This window comes from Lupinus angustifolius, chromosome LG15, assembly GCF_001865875.1.
Source record: "Lupinus angustifolius cultivar Tanjil chromosome LG15, LupAngTanjil_v1.0, whole genome shotgun sequence".
NCBI lineage: Eukaryota > Viridiplantae > Streptophyta > Magnoliopsida > Fabales > Fabaceae > Lupinus > Lupinus angustifolius.
The window spans coordinates 13,086,820-13,109,347 of record NC_032023.1 but is presented as its reverse complement, the minus strand read 5'-3'; the positions used below and the strand labels follow the sequence as shown (position 1 = coordinate 13,109,347).

At 31.8% G+C, this 22,528-nt stretch overlaps 1 protein-coding gene across 3 annotated transcripts in view; it reads left to right on the top strand.

Moving 5' to 3' along the window:
• Positions 16,730–22,528, top strand: part of LOC109328270 (membrane protein of ER body-like protein) — a 6,751-nt gene continuing 952 nt past the window's right edge. Inside the window, exons 1-8 of one of the 3 annotated variants that reach the window (XM_019561659.1) lie at positions 16,730–17,298; positions 18,179–18,313; positions 18,881–19,546; positions 19,889–20,053; positions 20,281–20,766; positions 21,085–21,303; positions 21,596–21,823; positions 22,401–22,462. In XM_019561659.1, the coding sequence (XP_019417204.1) occupies positions 16,830–17,298; positions 18,179–18,313; positions 18,881–19,546; positions 19,889–20,053; positions 20,281–20,766; positions 21,085–21,303; positions 21,596–21,823; positions 22,401–22,462 (2,430 nt within the window). In that variant the 5' untranslated portion in view covers positions 16,730–16,829. Of the gene's footprint in view, positions 17,299–18,178; positions 18,314–18,880; positions 19,547–19,888; positions 20,054–20,280; positions 20,767–21,084; positions 21,305–21,595; positions 21,824–22,400; positions 22,463–22,528 lie in introns of all 3 variants that reach the window. The other 2 variants (XM_019561660.1, XM_019561662.1) reach the window with 2 other exon arrangements.

Here is a 22,528-nt window from a genome sequence, read left to right as displayed (position 1 = left end):
ATGATTTTCTTTGGTATCAACCCCTCTTGATGGAAGAAATTATGAATCTTGGTCAAGATCCATGAAAAGGGCACTCAGCTCAAAGAATAAATTCAAGTTTGTCAATGGAGCAATACAAATTCCACACACATCTGATCCAATATATGATTCTTGGGAGAGATGCAACAACATGGTGATCTCTTGGATCACAAGATCATTGACACAACAAATTGCTCAGAGTATTGTGTATATAGGGAATGCACAAGAACTTTGGGAAAACCTCAAGGAACGATTCTCAAAGGGGGATCATTTCAGGACATCTGATCTCCTTCAAGAGATTCACTCAATGAAGCAAGGTGATAGAGATGTCTCCACCTTTCACACAGATATGAAAACAGTTTGGGATGAACTAGAGTCCCTAAGACCTATACCAGTGTGTACCTGCCCTGTAAGGTGCAGCTGCAACATGCCTAGGATCATGAGGACCTACAGAGAACATGAGCACATTATATGCTTCCTCAAGGGCCTTGGTGAACAATTCGACACAGTAAGAGCTCAGATCCTCCTTATGGAACCACTGCCATCCATGAACAAGGTCTTTTCATTAGTCTTGCAACAAGAGAGGCAACATGAAGGACCAGAATTTGACAACAAGAGGGTGGTCAATTCCATCAACTCTACCCAACCTTGGAGGAATCAACCTAACAGGAGCTCAAACAGAGGAAGCACTGATTTTAGTAACAAGAAGAGGCATCAAACAAATACATGGACAACAAATTACTTAAGAACCTCAAGACCAGGGAATAATAATAAAGTGTGCACTTTTTGTGGCAAAGAGAGACACACTGCAGAGACATGCTATTTCAAGCATGGATTTCCACCTAATTTCAAGTTCAAGGCCAAACAAGAAGATGGATCTGTCAACATTGTTCACGCTGACCAAGAGAAGGGACAAGAAATAATGCATAGAGAATCATGCAACACACAAACAGAACAACCTCTGCAGATAACTAGCCATGAACACATAATCAATCAAATGAGTCAAGATTACCTCAACAAGGAACACTCTGAAGTATCAGGTACAATTCTCAACAATGAAACATGGATTTTAGATAGTGGTGCTACTGACCATGTTACAAATAATGCATCAAACTTTACAAAAATTTGCTCCATCAAACCCATACATGTGAGGTTGCCAAACAATATTACCATGGTTGCCAACCATTCAGGAACCATTCATTTAACACACAAACTTACTTTGCATAATTGTTTATACCTCCCTAGTTTCAAATACAATCTAATTTCTATTAATAAGCTGGTTTGTTCCTTAAGATGCAAGCTTGTCTTTGATAAGGATTTTTGTTTGATTCAGGATACGACTTCCTCGAAGATGATGGGCATGCTGAAGCCTATAACAGTTTATACATTCTAAGTAGAAATCATAAAGTTGTTGATAAACACTTACATGTAGTTGGATCTGTAAACAATCATAATGTTCATGTTTTTGATGTTTGGCACCTTAGATTGGGCCATCCTTCCTTATCTGTTCTACAAGATATAAATAAGCAATTTCCTTTTGTTAAGTTTGATTCTAAGCTTGTTTGTGATACTTGTCATACTGCCAAACAATCTAGGCTTTCATACTCAAGGAGCTCCTCCTTCAGCCTTAAGTCGTTTGACCTCATACACATGGACATTTGGGGTCCTCTTAGCATCCCTACTCTCCATGGACATAGATACTTCTTGACCATTGTGGATGATTTTAGTAGGTATACATGGGTTTATCTTATGACCAATAAATCTGAGGCAAAGAACTTGGTGCATAACTTTTTTCAGCTAGCCAACACCCAACACAATAAGAAGATCAAGGTCATTAGGACCGACAATGGCTTGGAATTTATTCAACCCAATTTCTATGATCAACTTGGTGTCATTCATCAAAAATCTTGCGTTGAAACACCACAACAGAACTTTGTTGTTGAAAGAAAACACAGGCACATCCTAAACACCACTCGTTCCCTCATTTTCCAATCTAACATGCCTAAAGCTTTTTGGGGTTATGTTGTCTTTCACTCTATTCATTTGATCAACAGGTTGCCCACCCCTGTTCTTAATTCTAAGTCACCATATGAAGCCTTGTTCAACAAGCAACCTGATCTTAGTTACCTGCGTGTGTTTGGATGCCTTGTTTATGCTTCCACCCTCACAAATAATAGAACCAAGCTTGATCCTAGAGCAACCAGATGCCTCCTCCTTGGTCATGCCATTGGGACTAAAGGGTACCTTCTATACAACTTGCACATCAGGAATATTTTCTTGTCTCGCAATGTCATCTTTCATGAGCATATATTTCTTTACCAAGTCATATCCAATTCTGATCATGAGTCTGCCAAGTTTGAAGGTATCCTACCCTTGCCTACAGCACCATCACCTTCCCCCAACCTTCCCTTTCATGATGACACAATTATCACCCAAACCAGTATGCCCTACATTGACTCTCCCAACCACACTCCTACTCCTCCAACCTCACCTATTCCTCATACTACTGAAGCTCCCACCAGAAGGTCCCTTAGGTCCATACACCCACCTAGGTACCTCCAGGACTACCATTGTAACTACTTGAACTCTGTCCCCACCTCACAACATCATAACATTAAACACCCTCTTGAACATGTCCTATCCTATAACACCCTTTCCACCAACCAGTTAAATTTTACTCTATCCATCACTTCCCATATTGAGCCAAAAACCTATAATCAAGCCACAAAATCCATTGATTGGGTCGAGGCCATGAACAATGAGTTTGCTGCCTTACACCTTAATAACACTGGGACCCTTGTTACCCTTCCTCCCAATAAAAGAGCCATTGGATGTAAGTGGGTCTACAAACTCAAATACAATGTTGATGGCAGCATTGAGAGACACAAGGCACGTCTTGTTGCCAAAGGATACAATCAAACCGAAGGATTGGACTACAATGAGACTTTTGCTCCTGTCATCAAACTTACCACCATTCGGTTACTGTTGGCTTTGGCTGCAACACAAGGTTGGACTTTACACCAGTTTGATGTCAATAACGCCTTCCTTCATGGGGACCTTGATGAAGTTGTATACATGACCTTACCCCCTGGTGTGCATAGCACCAAGCCTAATCAAGTTTGTCAATTAAATAAATCCCTTTATGGCTTGAAGCAAGCTAGTAGGCAATGGTTTGCCAAGTTATCCTCCTCTCTTCTTTGGGATACAAACAATCCCAACATGACCACTCTCTCTTTACCAAAACCAATGCCAATTACTTCACTGCCTTGTTGATCTACGTTGATGATCTAATATTGGCTGGAAATGACACAAGTGAGATCCAATCTGTCAAAGATCATCTTGACTCAAAGATCATCTTACAAATCAAAGGGGGAATCCTTTAGAATATATGCTATCGTATAAGTATAGGTAGTTTTATTAAGGTGTGTTCTTTTAATTACTTCAAGTTGCAAAGGTATTTATTACATGGTCCAGGACTCCAAAACCTAGTCATAAAACTTTTGTTAATACGGTGATACTCTTGTTAAGCTTTATGTAAGCACTTATTTAAGTCAAAATCTTGGTAGTTTGATTTATTTTTTATTTTAAGATTATAACATCGTATAGATCCATTCACAGTTTTAATACAACTGCTAGAATTAAAGGACTGAATCTTGGATAGTAAATACTCAAATTAGTATTTAAAATGCAGGAAGACATTAAGGGTAGTTAAACCTCATGCAATACATGTATAGATGTCACATGTTAATTCAAGTGTATGTGGTAAGGAAATTCCTACCAAGAATTTTCCCAATCAAATATCAGGAGTTTCATTCGCCAAAACCCAAAATTGAAATAACTAATGTCCACAACTCTCCCTCATAGTGATTATTTTTATTCTTTTTAACTTTGTTATGTTACTCTTATTATTCTAGACATAATTCATTCACTATATTTATTGGTTGTAATCATCATTATTTTATATTATAATATGATTGATGTGTAATTGAAATAAGTTTCTGACCTAAAGTGAGAAAAATATGATATAATTTAATGTTTATTAAGAAGATAACTCCAAAAGTATAATGATCTCAAGTTTTCAATAAATAAAAATAATCGATATAAAAAGAAAGTATATTTTACAGTATCACGATTTGTATAAGATCTATTTTTTTTTTAAATTTATTATAAAACATTACTTAATTAAATTCATTTAGTAGACAATGGATAACCATTTTTATTTTTATCATCACAATTCTTTTTAAGCTTTCATTTTGTTCAAACTTTGAGATACAAGTTTCTTATTATTAAATTAAATGACCAAATATTTTTCTCACATCAAGCCTATAAAATGTAATGATCAACAGTGGTTATAGGTTACTGAGGCAAATTGTTACAAATGAACTAATATTCATTGGCCAGCAAAGAGTCTATTAACCACAAAGATAAGTTATGTTACTTAACCAATAGAGAGTGAAAGGAGAAACTTGTGATGCAGTAGTTGAAAAATTAGAAGAATGTAAAGTATTAAAAAAATATTGTAAGTTTTAAAATATAAAATTACAAAGAAAAAAATAAAAAATGAAGAAAAAAAGTCCAGCTAAATCTATATTTAAATTTTAAAACATAAATTTTTACGTTGGTTTTTGACAATTATGATAGCCACATTTCTTTCACATAAATTGGCATTTATCACCGACGTTGTCTTTTAATAAAGATATAAATAAAAATAAGGAATATATGTATGTACTGACAAGTGTAAAAAATTTAAGTATTATAAATGCATTATTTATCATCCCTATTTAATTTTCACCGACTTTTTAAAAATAATACAAATAAATAATATATGATATATTAATTGTGTATAAACTTTTATAATAATATTTTATAGATATTATACTCTTAATAATAACTACAGAAATACTAATCACCAAGGTAAGAGTGCGTAATACCTTAAATTTCTTTAAATAATATCTAATATTTAAATGTTATAAAATTAAAATTTTGGTATCGATACTTTTTCCTTGATGAATAAGTCTTCTTAATTAAAATTTAGGAAAATAATATATTCTTTAACAAATTTATATACATCATAAGAAAAATAATATCTGTTGTAAATTAAATTAATGATTCATCCATAAATGATATATTTCACTATCTTATGGTATATAAAGATTTGTATGAAAATTGGTAGGATAATCTATTATTATTCTAAAATTTGATTTGAACATCTGATATCAATAATAATGCAAGAAAAAAAGAAATATTAATGTTTTAATATATTAATAAAAAAAATTAGAATGAATATGATAATTTTAATAATTAATTACTTTTATAGTTTTATAAGATAAATTTTAATTTTATTAAATATAATAAAAATAATAATTATTTCAAAATCTGATAAATATTAAAGAATATTTAAATCTAGCGTGTGGCAAATTTACAATCTTTCCAGGGGATGGTAGTGCATCTGTTGGGTCAGCATATTGCACTACTTTTCGACTCACCCTATTTTATTACTTTGGAACCAGACCTGTGCAGGTACCTACTGGATTTAATATATGTGAATCCTTGTGTACCTAAAAAAATTCGTGAGTATTACAAAATTTAAAAAACTTACAAACAATTCATAAGACAATAAAATATATTAAAAGCCTAAGAAACATAACATCATAGCATAAAGTCACTACTTAATAACTTAATATCATATATATCTAAATATCTATACTATAAAGCCAAAACTTGAAATAACTTCCTTATGATGTAATTTTTATTTCCTATTTTGCCCTTCATATTATTTAATTTTTTACAAAAAAATTATATAATCTTGAGCAACTACCACCAATATATTAATTAACTACATATCTCACCTTAAATTAAACATTATCATAAACACACAAAAATATAATATAAAATATACTGAATACAACAAATACATTCTAATTCCAAAAAAATGAAATATATAAAAATTGAATATGTAGTATCACACAATATTCACCGGCAGACACGAAATGCCTACACACACTAGTCATTCTATAAAGCCAAAACTCTTTTTAATTGTCATGGAGTAATTTTCTAATTCTAATTTTGTCCTTATTATATGCTAACCTCCTTCCAAAACTTCTATTCCCAAATTTAAAACTATTTATCTAATGTTGAAATTGCATTTTCTTTCTCCACAATAACAAACTCATTTAACACATCCTCTCTCCAGTTAGAAAAATCATTCACTCAATGACAAACATCATCTCAATCCATTGTGTCTTATCTAAAACCACTACAAAATGTCATGGAACCTTCGTTGAGTCCCTCACTATTGAAGGTGATTGTGGGGGCTAAAAGTGGCGGTTCCTCAAACCTTTCCCCACAAAACTACTCTCAGGATTCAACCAATAATAATAGGCAGTTGAAAGCAAAATCGTTTGGTGGTTTCTATGACGATATTAAAACATCCGGTAATAAATCAAACTTGATAACATGTTACTTTTTTACTTTGATCTTTGGTTTATATTGTTGCTATATCGTTTTCTATGTTAGGATTATTTTACTCTTTTCATTCTAAATTGGGGATTGATTCTAAGATGTTTAAGTGAAATTCGTTGATTATGAAATGGAAACTTAACCTGTAGTACAACTGTTTGATGAAACGTCATAGTGAATTATATTGTCTATGCATGCATGAATACTTTGTTTTCAATTGCATCTCTCACTTTCTATTTTCAAAGTGATTCTCATCCCAAAATAAGTTCCTTATTAGGTCTTATTGGTGGATTATGACTGATGTGATAATTTTAACAATCACAATTGTAATCTTTTTATGTGAGTTGGTTCAATTGTCTAAATATAAGTTTATCTTTAAGTTACTTTCAAGTTAAAATTGATCCTAAGAATTGAGCATCAACACATTGTGCAACAGATTTGGGATATACATAGAAAAAATAAAATTTTCATTATAGTGTCACACTTTCTCATAAAGTGCAACAATTTTAAACAAAATAACATATTTTACAAAACAGTACAAAAATTCTATTTAGTATGTATATTTCTAGTTATTTTAGTGGTTAATTGGCAAATGTTTCCTCAAATGTCTACTACATTACCATTTTTAAATGAATATTTTTGCGTAATAGTACACACATCTCCACTGATCCTAATTTGTTTTTAATATTTCAGAAATAAAAACTTGAATGAGTTGTAGCAATTGGAAGATGATACTTTTGTTTATAACTCACTTCAACAGGAATTCATGGTATAGAAAATAATACATTATAGGACTATACATTATAAACAATAGGAAAACGGGTTGACAGGTACGACAATACACGCTAGTAATTATAATGGAAAATGTGTTTAGTTATGTTATTGTATACATATAAATTTAGGAATTGTGGGTATCAATACCTCATTAGTGGGATTTCAAAATCTTCAGCCCAAATACCCGTGAATCCAAAAATACTAATTTGAACCTGATCTATTGCAAGTATTACTAGCATGTATCCATAGTTCCTACCAATTAGTTTCGATAAGATGTTTTGTTATATTTAAAAAAAAATATTCTTGACACATAATAAAAAAATATGATTAATATATTAAAATATAAAACTTGAAAGTATTGTTCTTAATATTTTTATTTAATAAATGTAATAAACATTGAAAAATTATTCATCACAAATCTTTCCAAAACATCTCAAATCTGAATTGGTATGACAGGTGGATCTGGTTCTCTTTTATCTGCTCTGTTATGTCTATTGGACAAAAAACAATCATCTCGATTATGATCTGGTTTTTTCCTCATCTAACGGTCCAGACTCGAGGATCCGTATCCAGATCAGAGTCAAATATGTACACTTCTTTTTAATAATATGAAATTAAAGTAGCAGCACATGAACGCCTCATTAGGCTTAGCTCATTCATTCGTTTTTATTCCACTTTGGAGGCTATCGTATTTTTTTAATATATATCCATCCATCATCTCATTTTAAATTGCACATCAAAATCCAAGTCTATTGGAATTGTATTGTTAAAGAATACAGTACTAGTTAACAATAAAATACGCTACTACTTTTATTTTGCCCTTACTAATTAGATAGAATGTGATAGTGGTAAGCAAATGTTATCAGAAATATTTAGGTCAAAATATTTATTTTATATTAATAATTAGCAAATTCAGTAGTTATCTTAATCTACATTTATTATCTTAAAGCAATAATTAAATTGAGAAGAAGAGAATACATATGTATTTTAATGTATATATATGCCTTTTGAATAAAAAAATAAAAGCAAAACTATAAGATTTAGCATCTAAGTTAACTTTTGCTTTCAAATTCGTCTATAACTTCTTTTGTTTCATTTCCATAATAAGAATATGCTTTTCTTGGCAACTCTATCAATTATTGATTAAAATTCACAATTTTAGTAGAATTGATATCATAATAAAAAATCTGCAAAATTTTTCTATTACACTTCTAAATTAATTGGTCGTGGTGAAGTGAAAGCAAATGAAAGGATTAAGGATTCATCTTCGAGCCATGAACTACAAATAACATTGGAGCCCTAAACCAACTCCAAGAGAAGAAGAGCACCTCTATAGAAGAGGTGAGAAGATTTTTCAAGGCCTTGGGAAGGTTTTTCCCCCTCCCTATCCTCCATTTGGGTTTTTTATGTTTATTCAAATGAACCTTGAGTGACTCTTTTAAAAGAGAACATATATTTCCAATCTCGCTTAGCAAAGCAATTTTCTATGAGTGGAAAAAATCAGGAATTTTCGGGTTGAGCAAACTCCTTCAACTACATGAACAACTTCACTTAGTAAGAGTACGCTCACTCAACAAAAATGACATAATATAATTTTCCAAAGGAAGATATCAACTTACTCTAATAGTAAGCTTGAAAAATTTACTTCACATCTTAGTTATTAATTTTAAGAAAATTCAATAATTTGAATTAATGAATAAATTTAAATTATTAAATTTTTTTTAATTTGATAACTAAGATATAAAGTAAGAGAGAGCTCCTATCCACTTAATACAATGGATAGGATAAACCCACATGAAACAATAAAACTCGCTTGTAAAAGCATAAACTAAAAATACATTTGTTTAGTTTATTAAACATTACTTACTATCATGATCAGCAATGTCATTATTAGTAGGGAGAATTGTAGGTTTTACATGGTTGACATACACTCCCATCTCATCCTATACAATGAAGAAAAATGAACTACAAGATATACCATCATAAACAGTGATTAATGATGTGGGGGTTTTACTTGAATGATTTGTCCTAAAATTTGGCGTTTCATTATGTACTTATCCTATCAAAAAATGTCAATTAGTTCAAAAAAATTATAAAACAGAAAACATTTTTTTTAATATTTATTACTAAGCCCATATTTTATATATTTAAACAAACACTTTTTTTTAAAGAAAAATTATAGTTTAACAGTTTATATAAAAAAAATTGATTATATATTCACACTTGTTAATGCTCGCTAGAAACTTATAAATTAAAGAAAAATTTCAACTTACCAATATTGAAATAGAGGTATCAGAATGATATAAAATATTAATGATATGAAATATTAGTGGAAGAATTTAACTTCATCCCAACATCCAGTCATATCCCTTTAATTTTAATACATTATAGGCTTCATGAAAGAGAATGTGAGTGGATATTACTCAGACAAATTTAACTGCCTAAACAAATTGGTGATTTTCTTGCAATAGCATTTCAAGGAAGGTACACCAACTTAACACAATTTCTAATTTAAGTTAGTTTATTTTTTAAAATTTCAAAGTAAAATGTGTTTAAAAGGTGAGGCATGTAAAAAATTATTAGAGTAACTATTTATTTCACTTCCTCACATTTTTGTAGCTTATTAACTTAGTCCTTAATTATTTTAAGTTACCAATTTAATTCCCAAAAATTTCAACGTGAAACCACGTTAGTCTTTCCATTCATATATGTCAATTAACAATTTGGCCAACGTATACTATTAACTAATAACATAGTCATATATCTTATGTCTATGTTGTCGGGTCTGACATGTCAGTAGATGAAGTACAAATTTTTTTTTGACAAAAATCGTTTTTTAAAACAACTTCGTTTGGGGTTCAATGGAAGAGAGAATTGGCGGTGCAAAAAGAAATCCAAACAACGTCATTTTGAAAAATAATTTTTGTTAAAAATATTTACATGTTATCCACTAGTATGGTAGGCCCGCCATCATAGACAGAAGATGTATGACCATGTTAGAAGTTAACGATACACGTAGGCCAAAATGTTAACATTAATTGACAGATATGGACGGAGTGACTGACGTCATTCCATGTTGAAATTGTTGGAGACTAAATTGATAATTTAAAATTATTAATGACTAAAGTTGGTAATGTCAAAAATATGATGAACCGAAATGAATAATTACCTAAATCAATCTTCTTAGTTATTTATAAGGATTGGGATAATTGTTCCATGTTTTTAAACATTTAATAACTAAAAAAATTATTAAATGATATAAAATGGAATACAATTTGAGTAAAATAATTTCATTTTAATGGATATTGGAAACTAAATGTAAAAAATGAAGAAACAAGAAATCTAAAAAGATGATTAATAGATAAGAATATAATTTGAAAGTAAATATAAATTTATATTAGGTTTATAGAACATCTAAAAAATTGGAATAGGAAAAGTATTTAAAATAAAAAAATATGGAACGAATAGAATATTAATATAAGGATGTAATAGTAACTAATTTACTAGTAGAAAAAACAAATATCATCCAATATTTGAAATAGTTAAAAAAAATGTAGAATATAGCTAATATCTGCACGGATGGGTTGGTCAACCAAATCTGCAACAATAATCCCTCGAAACTATTACAATATTAGTGACTCGGTGCCGAATTCCCGCATGCTTCTCACTCACGTTCCAGTATTTGCCCACATGGTTCATGTTTATGCTTTGTTTTTATTGGAGATTAAAGTTACCATGACACATTTTATATATGTGATTAATATCTTAGTTAGTTTATTAAAAGTTTGTTAAGTTGTTACTTGTATCACAAGTTATCTTTGTATTGTGTATATAAGCACATGACTTGTAATCCTTTAATCAATCAATGAAATTACAATACATTCATATATTTCGCATTATTTTCGCAATATGGTATCAGAGCGTAATTATTTCGCTTCCGCTTATGCTTTTATCGTTTCAAGATTCAAGAAAGAATCATCATCATGCATCAATCATCAAAGTGAGGAATCTTGCACTATGGCTAAGGATGGTGATGATCATAGCGTAAATCAAGGGGGTGTAGGTGGACTACCTTGTTGAAGTGATTCATCACTAATCTCACCCGAGACCTGATTGCTTATGTTCAAGGAGGTCTTTTAAATGCTTCTGATTATGGCTCTATCATTTGGCTTGCTTTGATTCTTCTTACATGGGTGTTGTTAATCAATCATTTGCAGAATTTGCTCAGTGCAGAATTTTTTGTCATTTCTTGAAGATTCGTTCACTGCGGAATTCTTTTTTTAGTGTTAAATTCAATGGCTTCAGAATTCTTGCCAATTCCTTGATTGAGAATCACAATCAAGCATTCCATATTCTTCCATCCATCAACCTTTCTTCTTCTTCTTTTTTTGCAAGCTTTGCTTAATCTTTTATTCTGTTTGCAAAGGCAACATAATTTCAAGAATTTTATTCTTTGTAAGTCAAGTATGCAACACAAATGTAAGGTGAGGAATTTGAAGCAAAAGTCTCCATAGGGACTAAAATTCTTGATCAGGAGCAAGTGGATGAGTATCAATGCCAAGATACATTCTTGATGATTCTCCTCAGAAGAAGTGATTCCACTACAAAGCTTAAATGTCTTTAGCCATCACAGCAAAATTAGTATCTACATGTTTATGTATCATGATTCAAGAGGTTACTTCCGATAGATGCAAGGGAACAAGAATCCGCTAGAAGAAGATGTGGGTTTGAGAAACATAGAAACACCAAATTGGTTTTGCTTATTTTAGTTTTGCTAGGTGCTTGCATGGAAATTTGTATTGGTACACTCATGCCATCCATTCCAGTTCTTTCATCTATTGAAGGATTGAAAATCAAGGCAAAGATTACAAACAATAATATGGTGCCTCTTATTTCTTGTGTTCTACTGATTGGATTCTTTGTTCATAGAAGGAAACTGATTGAAGTTATTAATGAATATAAAGGAGAAGATCCTCTTCTCTCATGGTTGCAATGTATCAAGTGGGTACAAGAAACATTTTCTCTAGGTGGAGACAGTTCTGGACTTCATGATTTAGGAGGAGTATGTTCATAGATGTTATATGCAAAACAAATGGTGGTTATGGTTTGGCAGTAATTTCCAACCGTAGCAGATTGCACCTATGGCAGAAGATGGTGGCATGTACAAGTTGTCAAGATCACTTTCATATTATTTTCTTATTCTTTATCATTTACTCTCAATTATTTCTCATTTCTTTACTCTTCTCTTTTTCATTAAACACACAACATTATAGTGTGTAATTTTTTTCTCATTGAAGCAACATATAATGATCAAGATTAAGGCCCATCTCTTTTCTCTCTTTCATCCGTTATGATTGATTTGCTTATGTCAAATAGATGGTTAAGCATCAGATGAAATTGCTTCTGCCAAATGATGGTTAAGCGTCAGTATTGCTTCACGTTCATATTTCAAGACTGAGAGACGAAGATTCGCTCACCAACAAGAGGAGGTATTAGAGTATATCACCGTATTCAACACAATTATTTCAAGCTTGGAATGCTTGATACATTCCAGCTCGCGGGAGAATGTTAAAATAGTTGAGCTTTTGTTAGTCAGTTAGTTAATTTGGTTAGAGCAGTTAGTGTTTTTTTCTCTTTATATAGATGATTCAATGTAATTTTGGAATTCAATTCAATAACATTTTCTCATTCTTTCTTGTTCATCAAGAATCTCTCTTATCCATACCTACTACCATTTTCTTTATAGCTAGCTATTGCCCCATTTATATAATTTTCTTTTTAAGAAAAAAATGGTGTTACACCTTTTTATTCTTTTGTTGATTTTTACTTCCTCCTTAATGAGAAAGTTAAAAAGAGAAAGGGATAATAGTGAAAGAATGAATTTATAATATTAAATTTATTGAAGAAAGAATATGGTTAACAATATTTTTATTGTTGGGAGTAAGTGAACAATCAAATAATAAATATAATAAAGATAAGATAAATTACGTAAAAAATGGTTAACAAAATTCGACTAATTGTGTCTATGCACATATGAGTTAAATAACAACCATTATATATTAAAGAATAAAATGTATGTTTTAAATTAATTATTCAATGTTCCAACCCGGATAAACCTGGGTTCTTTCCGAACCGTCCCGAGCATATAACTTAGAACGTATTACCCCTTATTCACTCATCCAAGACAGGCCAGACTCACTACAAGCATCATAAATGCTTCTAACATATTATTAATGTCTCTGACCTGTCATTAATGCATATCTTACCCCTCCATCAATGTGACATTGACTCGCTATTAATGCGAGTTGACATTTCACCGCTTGCACATTCTATCTGTCTCACACAGTTCGACAATTACAAACATATAGGGTGAACAAGTGCTATCCGGCAGATCTCCACTATACTCACCACGTATTAACCAATGACTACGCCATGTCAGTGACCCCAAACTTTATGAATAGAAAATCTCACACATGAAGTATAATCAATTCTCATTTTCTCATTTATTGGTGCACTTATTATTATTGCTCTAACTTTTCTCTTGTTTACTCTCACTCTCTCTCTAAGACTCTTTATTGACTTGAGCGTCGAAATTTCTTTTCATGTATCTCCCCCTATGATTATAGACGATATTCTAAATAAAACTTCTGATCGTCTTCATTCTATCGGACATCCGATACCAACCACTCTCTTTCAAATACTAAAGAACATTCGGTGTTTACATAACACATATAATTATTTAAGTTAACTCATTTACATAAATTGAAGGATATCAGAACTTGTACTACTACATTATGTAGAAAAGTGTGTCCATCCAGGACAGTAGGTCCATATGCAGCCTTAATGTGTATTGATTCCTCTATCTCGTCAACATGACTGTGTGTCATACCATTTGTAACTCAACCATCACGGTGAAAAAACAAATTTGCTAAATTTTTAGTTTTTGCCAATATTATCTATTATATAAACTTTATTTGTGGAAGTATTAGTTTATTATATTAATATATTAAAGAACAATGTTGGTTGACAAACTTTATTATCATTATCAACAATCAAATAGTTAAGAAAATAAAAAAAAAGAGACAAAACATGCACAAATTGTCAATGAAGTTACATCAATAGTGCTTACATCTTGGGAGTGTCTACTTGCTACTACTATACATAAGATAGTTTGTGTTTTAGGTTATAATTAGAGTTTACATGATACATTTGTAGCACCACTCTAAATGATCTTATTTGCATCAGCCCAATAATATTATCATTTTCTAATTTTGGTCCACTATTATGGTCCCATACACATGTAACTAATGAGAGTGTATTTGATGTCCATAGTTTGTGTCGCTTCATGTGTCATGAACTTGTGATTGGTTAGAAAAATAATTAATAATTAAATTTTAACTTAAATATTTTTTTGACCAATAGTAAAGTAGTGTACAAACCGTGGACAATAGATATGTACTAGTAACTAACAGATGCTTACCAACATGTGTCTCATCCATATGGCATGCAGCACACCATGGTGGCATTGGTAACTCACCCACTGACATTATATCAGGAACGCCGTGATGTCATGTATATAAAAAATACTAATATGTATATGTAGATTTCGACAAATTTCTTTTTTATATTTATCATGTACTTTTCATCTTTTATCTCAACATCAATGTAAATACTCATCATCTAAAACCAAAAAACAACTACAAATTGAATTGATGAAAATATCATCAATTTTACTACTGTATACAGAAGAATAAATTATTTTTATGTCAAAAGGAGAGATCATGTAAAACGGTCATTAAACGGGTTTTTTCACATCAACCCTATGATGGCAAAAAACCCCGTACTCATACGTACCCACAGTAAAACCCGTACATGCATGTGTATGGGTCACAAACGGGTACTTGCGACTATCATAAATGAGTTTTTAAAAATCTCGTAGTACATATGGACGAGTATGCGTATTATGGTACTCGTACTTTGCTTACATATTTTATATAGTTTGGTGGTGAAACACCTTACAAATATTATTATATGTGTAGAAACACACATGTTTTATAAAGAAAATATATACTTTTTGTTAACGAAATGAGAACAAAGAATCACACAAATAGAAAACACCAATAAATTTAACATTTTTGTCAAATATTCAATCAAAAAATACAAAAATAATTAAGTTTCATCTCACTCGAAACATAATAGAAGTAAAAAAGTAAAAAATTATTTATAATATAGGAAACCCGTGGATATCCGTTGTACTTAGCGTACCTAGAAATACCCGCACACGAGTACCCATATGGGTACAGGTGAGTATGAGTAATGTTCTTATATTTTGAAATGGGTAGCGGGTATGTAGCTACTACCCGTGCTCGTTGCCATCTCTACTTAGAAGCGGAGATAAGGATATATGAAAAAAAAGAATTGTAATAAAAAGTATTTATCCTATTAAGAAATACAAAATTGCAATAAAACTTTCCTTTTTCAATGCATTCTATTAAAAAATTGATTTTCCATATCTTAATGTTAAGAAAATAAAAAAATTGAACACCTTATATATTTCAGAAATTAAATATTTTTTTAACTAAATATTCATAAATAAATACACATATTTTCCATTTAAAAAAGGGACAAAAAATCTATTTAACAATATCTAATAATGGTGGACAACCTGATGCAGTTGCAAAATTGTGGGAACTTGCGAGTTGATGTAATGTTAAATACTTTAATAATATCAAAACTCTCACTTCAAAACAAATTATGCCTCACCAAAGTAGTTTTTTATTCTTTAGTAGTTGGCAAGAGAAAGAAAGAAAAAAGTAATAGCAACGACTGAAAAGAGGTAAGCTCAGCATTATGCATTATACATTATATTATATATTATCTACATTGTCAGATTTATACATTCATTGGTCAGTATAAATACAAAACTAGCCTTGAGACTTCTCAATTCAACACCCTTCCGCACCTAAACACTTATTCACATATTTATTTTCGTCACGTGGGTGGCAACTGGCAATAAATACTATATCATAAGCTTCCAGAGAGAAATGATATATGCGAGTTCAATGATTTAGATCTACTTACTAATTTGAAGTATTGAATTTTCTTAGAAATTTTATATAAAATATGAAATAAAGTTTTTAATTTTACTAATGAAGTGAGTGAATAGCCTCCCAAAACTATATGGAAGATGAATATTTTATTATTATTGACTCTAAAATTAATTATAATTATATATATTACGCTCAACTTTTATTGTTTCACATAATGTAAGTTTGAACTAGATAAACAATAAATAAACGAAAAATATATATGCATTGCTTTTTATGAGTTTTATATAAAATTAATATATCATTTTATCATATTTATTTAGTTATCATTAACTCAAAGTGTATAAATATGTCACCTAAATAAATAAGGGTATTATTGCATTTCTATAAACATCCAACAATAAAACATATGGTTGGTGGGACTGTGGGAGCATAAGTTAGCATTTTCCTCTAAATCTGAATAGACTTGTGCCATAGGTTTCCTTGTTTTGTCTCTAACAAAACTCTCTATCCTTTGTGGGTAAACTTTTAATGGAGCAAAAACAAGTACAAAACCAGTGGATACCATTACCAGCAGAGGATGATGAAGATGAAGAAGAAATGACAGATACTATAGCTTTAGAAGGAAAAATACCACCCCATCATAAAAAATATACTACTTTTTCCACTGGTGTAACACCACCCTCTTCTTCCTCTTCCTTTTCTTCTACTTCTCCTATTAGCAATGGCCATAGTAATGGTGTTTCTTCAGGGTCAGTGGAAGAACCTCTTATTCTCAAGGAGGAAGAAAAAGAAACTCCTATTCAGAAGGATGAAGAAGTTGAAGAGATTGGGAATGTTGTTGAAACTGGGAATCATGAGAGTGAAGCAATTGGGCTTGGGATTGTAGCTGAGTTTGTTGGAGATGCTATAAATGGAGAAGCCATACATTGTAACACTGCTACTATTGATGTTGCTGCATTTCAGAATAGCAGTGCTGTTTATTTTGACAAACAACAAGGTAATTTTTTTACTATTTATATCTCTTATGGTTTTTTTGATTCTCTTGCATGCCATATTCTGTAGAAATCTTTGTGTGTGTGTTATTCGTTTGTTTATTTTAATGGTTGCATCACTCATGATTATGTTTCTTTTACTTCAAAATAAGCATGTGTAACCAACAAGTTGTTGGTAAGTAATATAAAGCCCTGTTAGATCTCAGGATGACTAAAAAGTCAAAGATTCGATTTTTAGGAGCGAGCTTGGGAGGGACAGTCACACACTCCAAAAGAGACCCAAAAGTTGAGGATACCTTTGGTAGTACCAAAAAAATAAGCATGTATAATTGGAGAACATTAATTGTTCTGAAGCTCTGGATGTTTTCTTGTTGTTAGTTAAACATGCGTTCTTGCTGTTTACTTCAAAATAAGCACGTTTTCTTGCTGTTTGTCTGGGCAATTGGAGAAACTCAACCCACATGTCAAAAATCATTTTTTGTTTTGGAAAGCTCTGGTAAGATTTATCATACCCTAGTGCTCAGTGTTAAGGAGCTTCATTATCTTTCAGCAAGGGTTTAAAGTTCGAGTTTTACGATGAAAAAAATAGATGATTGAAGAGCTTTGCCACATTAATGAGTCTTTGGGACTCAATTCAAATTATTTCAGACCATAAGCTCTAATAAGATTGTATTAAAAGTTGTTTTTGATTACAGAATAAGTTAATCCTAACACAAGTTTAGATTATCTGAACAGTATCACTAACCTGAGTAGGGATGTTTTGCTGATGGCATTCCTTGTTGGCTTGGATTGAAATCATCTTTGTTTATCAAATTTCTTGAAAATGATTTTCTCCATTCTAGTTTTAAAAATAGTAAACATGTCATCAATTTTTTATGCATAAAGGGATGTGGAAATGTCACCACTGCTCATGGACCAAGCGAATTGACAGTTCTTGGAATGTGCCCCAGTATGATGACTTGCCGATGAATCACAAAACTATGATTCAATATGGACCATGTTTTTTTTGTGAAATTAAAGGTTAGTGATGCCAAAATTTATAAAACACACTTTAGCAGTTTTGGCAACCTTCTAATAAGATGGACTCTTAACAGTTGACTAACTTCTCAAATTGATTTGGAGAGACCTTGTAGTAACTTTTGTTGTGAAATTTTGCTGGATAAAATCATAACAGTTAACTTCTACTTTGTTGGTTTTAAATACTTCTGTTTTTGTTTTTGTATAGACTTTAATAGCCTATTGTTGTTGGCATGTCACAATCAATAATTATCCACCCAATTTTTTACTTTGTTCTGAAGTAATATTTAACATAGGGTCATTTTAATTTCCATTAAATTATGAAATTTTCACTGTTACTATTTATCTAGTCACATGGGTGTTCTTTCACTAGTTCAGTTTAAAAGTTTAGTAGGAATTTATAGCATTTCCGCTCTGTCCATCATGAAGTAACTAGTAATAGACACATCTATGTAACTCAATTTTAACATCTGTTGTTATGTAATTCTTAATTTTCTGGTCTTAGTGAAACATGAACAGTTTTATGAAGAAATTTGGTAATGAAATGGGTTATCTGTGACATGATTGCAGGCAATGAAGTTAATGCACTTGAAGGGGTTAAAAATGGTGATGGTGAAAGGTCTGTTCTTCCAGAAAGCAACGGGGAAGGAGAATCCGAAATACAAGTAGAAAATTCAGATATTCAAAATGGTCTACTCAATGAGGTCAATCAAAATGACAAAGTACATTCCACATCAGAAATATCACCTTTACATAATTCATCGAAAGTACAAGTTACAACTTCTGAGGCTATTGGTGATGAAACTAGTGCGAAAGCAATTCCTAACTTGACAAAAGAAATTGATCAGCAACTGGAAGACTTGAATGTTGAGGCAGTTTTGGCAAAACAAGAGACACATGACTTGTTCTGTCCTAATTGCAACTCTTGCATTACTAAAAGGGTTATCCTTAGGAAGAGGAAAAGGAACATTCCTAAGCTAGACACTGAAACAAAGCCTGATAAGTCAGATGCTAAGAGAATTAGTAGTTCTTCTGCACATGATGTCAACCAAGGTGGTAATGCAAGTACAATATCTGATGCTGGTAGTCAATTGGCACATGATGCCAACCAAGATGGTCGTGCAACTGGAATATCTGATGCTGGCAGTCTATTGGCACCTGCTGGTAATTATGAGCCTGAAACTGAACCCGAAGTATTCAGATGTTCAACATGCTTGAGCTTCTTTATTGCTCTGAGTAAGTTGATTACCTCTCATTAGATCTTGTTTTGTTTTATTCGGGGAGCCAGCGAGAGTGTAGTAACAAGAGAGAATCTGAGATTCTTCAGGTTTAGTGAGTAAAAAAGCAGCAACTCCAGAGAAACTTTATCATTGACTTTGTGGTTTAAAATATTCCATGTAGACAGATCTGTCTATGTATATTGAATACTAACATGTTTTCCTATGTGCTTCTGGCATTAGAGGTTACCACCCTAACATTTGTGCGGACCGAAAGCTTTTCTTATAATCTTTTACTGATTTGTGATGCTTATGTCCTAATAAGATCTCTGTTAGCTAAATAATCTCATTACTTTGGCAGGAAATGGACTGTTCCCGTGTTTTGCCGATGCTCGTGAGCCTGAAACTTCACAACCTTTGATTATACCTGCATCAAATTTGGAAAATCCTTCAAATGTAGCAGCTCCCAATGCAAATTGGTTTACCTCTCTATTTACAAGCAAAGGGAAAAAAGCTAGAGAGCATGGTATTCTTAATAATACTAACAAACAATTCTTTAACACTGATGCTTACAGGGACATAAACTTGGCTACTGTTATTATTCCTTTAGAGTTCCATTTTAACAATGTCATTTTTTTTACTTTCTTTGAGGCAGTTTTATCTTTGCTTGCCATGAATTTCAATCAAGATTCAAAATATTGTTAATGAAATCATTCAGCCTCCAATTAAATTGCCTGTTTTGTTGACATATAGCTGTAGATGCTGCTTCTGTTGAAAATTCTAGAGCTGGTTCTTCTGAACCACATAATCCATCTTCAACTGCCGCCAATATGCAAACCACTAAAGGAAATGATCATCCAGAAGGTCCACTTGCTGATCGAGCTATTAGTAACAATGTAAAATTGGCACCTGATAATAAACCTGAACATGGAGTAAATTCTCCGAATCCCTCATCTGTGAAATTAGTAACGACTGAAGCAGGGAAAGAAAATGACATCAAATCCAGAATCTCACCAGGGGGTGAGCCATTGGATGATCAGAAACGTCTTAAGTCGTCCATTCAGAATAATTTATCATCAATACAACCCTCTACACATAGTTTCAGTGATGTGATGAATGAATCACAGAAGGTTGGAGTGGATTTTATAGATTCTTCGGCAAAGGAACCTTTTCTGACTGAAAATGTGAAGACTGACGTGGGAGAGAAAAAGAATGATTCAGTGGATATGATAAAGACAGGTATGATTGAGATTCAAAGATGATAATTACATGAATTACTGCTTTGTATTTTGTCCTTTCAACACAGAATGTAACAAAATTCATATACTTATTAAATTCCGCATTATGGAATTGGTAGCATAAGTAAGCTATATGTTTGTAAAGGTCATTCCTTACTGATACAGGTTGCACTATAACTAAATTTATTTTTGAAGGCCGTTTACTTATAAATGAAGTATTATGAACAAAGATAGGCTACTTTGCTGAAATAATATTGAAAAACTTTCACAATTGTCTCTCAGTTGCTTATTGAAGTGTTGCATGCAAATATTATTGTAGATATGCCCTCAATGAATTTTCCTGGTGATATGGCATCCAAGAGTAATAATGTTCCATCAGCGACTGCTGCGATTACTGAAGGGTCTCTAATCCATAGGAAATCACTTAAAGGAGTAGACAAGTCACCTGAAATTTCTCAAAATGGTTATTCCTCTTTGGTGCAAGAAGCACAATCACCCGCACAAGCGTATGGCAGTGCAGTAGTTGCAAGTGATACAGGTAATGACAAAGTTCTAGAGTAGATTATATAATTCCATTAGATCAAGATTTTAAGAAAGTGCGGAGGAATATTAAATAGGAAATAGATCCTTCTGTTAGAAAAGAAAATAAACGTATTTACATGAAAGAAATTACCATAAATTAATTATCGACTAAGAAGAACTCTTGCTAACTTTGTATTCTTGCAGTTTGCGTTCGCATGAAAATTCTTACATGTTTCATTTCGTGTCATAACCATAGTTTTATACTTACTATTATTATGAGGGTACTGATGTGATATTTTTTGTTGAGGCAGGAGCATTGAAATCCTCAACACCCCAGACAGCAGATAATGTTCCGGTTCAATCCACTGTGACAGAACCACACACTCAAATAGATATCGAAGAACAACCAAGAGCTGAAATAGGCGAGCCACCCTTAAAATTGGAAATACTTAAAAGCATTGTGTATGGTGGTTTACTTGAATCAATCACAAGTCTAGGGATTGTATCATCTGCTGCTGGTTCTGGTGCTGTTCCATGTATGTGTTTCTCTCTCTCCCCTTATTTAGTTACCCGATTTTTCTGTGAAAGTTTTTACTTATATCATTGTAGAAGTTGCTTAGTAAGTATCAATTTGAGGTATTTGATGATCATCTTACATAAAAATGAATGAATAGAGATTTATGTCCTATGTTTAAACTAATCGTGAGTCACATATCATGTAAATGAAGCACATTTATGACTAAGTTTACATGAAGTCACCACATTGGTGATTGGAACTTCCTAAACTTGTCCATTCTTAAATGGTAAAAGAAAAAAAATACCAAGTGGATTTGTTGGAATATAATAAGTTTATGAATTTGTACAAAATTGGACATGCTTATTAATTAAAGCTCCTGTAAGCTTATTTGGTTCTTAAAATATAATTTAATTCAAAAAACAAAACAGAGCTGTTTTATGTTTCAAGTTTCTACGAGATGATTAGCTAGACTTCTAGAATTACTATCTATACTTTTGAAGATTATTACAAATTTGCAAATTTATGATTTTGTATTTTAAAGGTTGACATGTGGACGGTAACAATGCCTTATTTCTCCGATCTTCTGTCTATTGTAGTGAATATTGTAGCAATGGGATTTGCGAATCTGATTGGTGGACTTTTCATCATTTTTCATAATGTGAGTAGCTTTCCATGTACTGCTCAATTTCATGGTTACAGTTTTTGAGATATATATATATATATA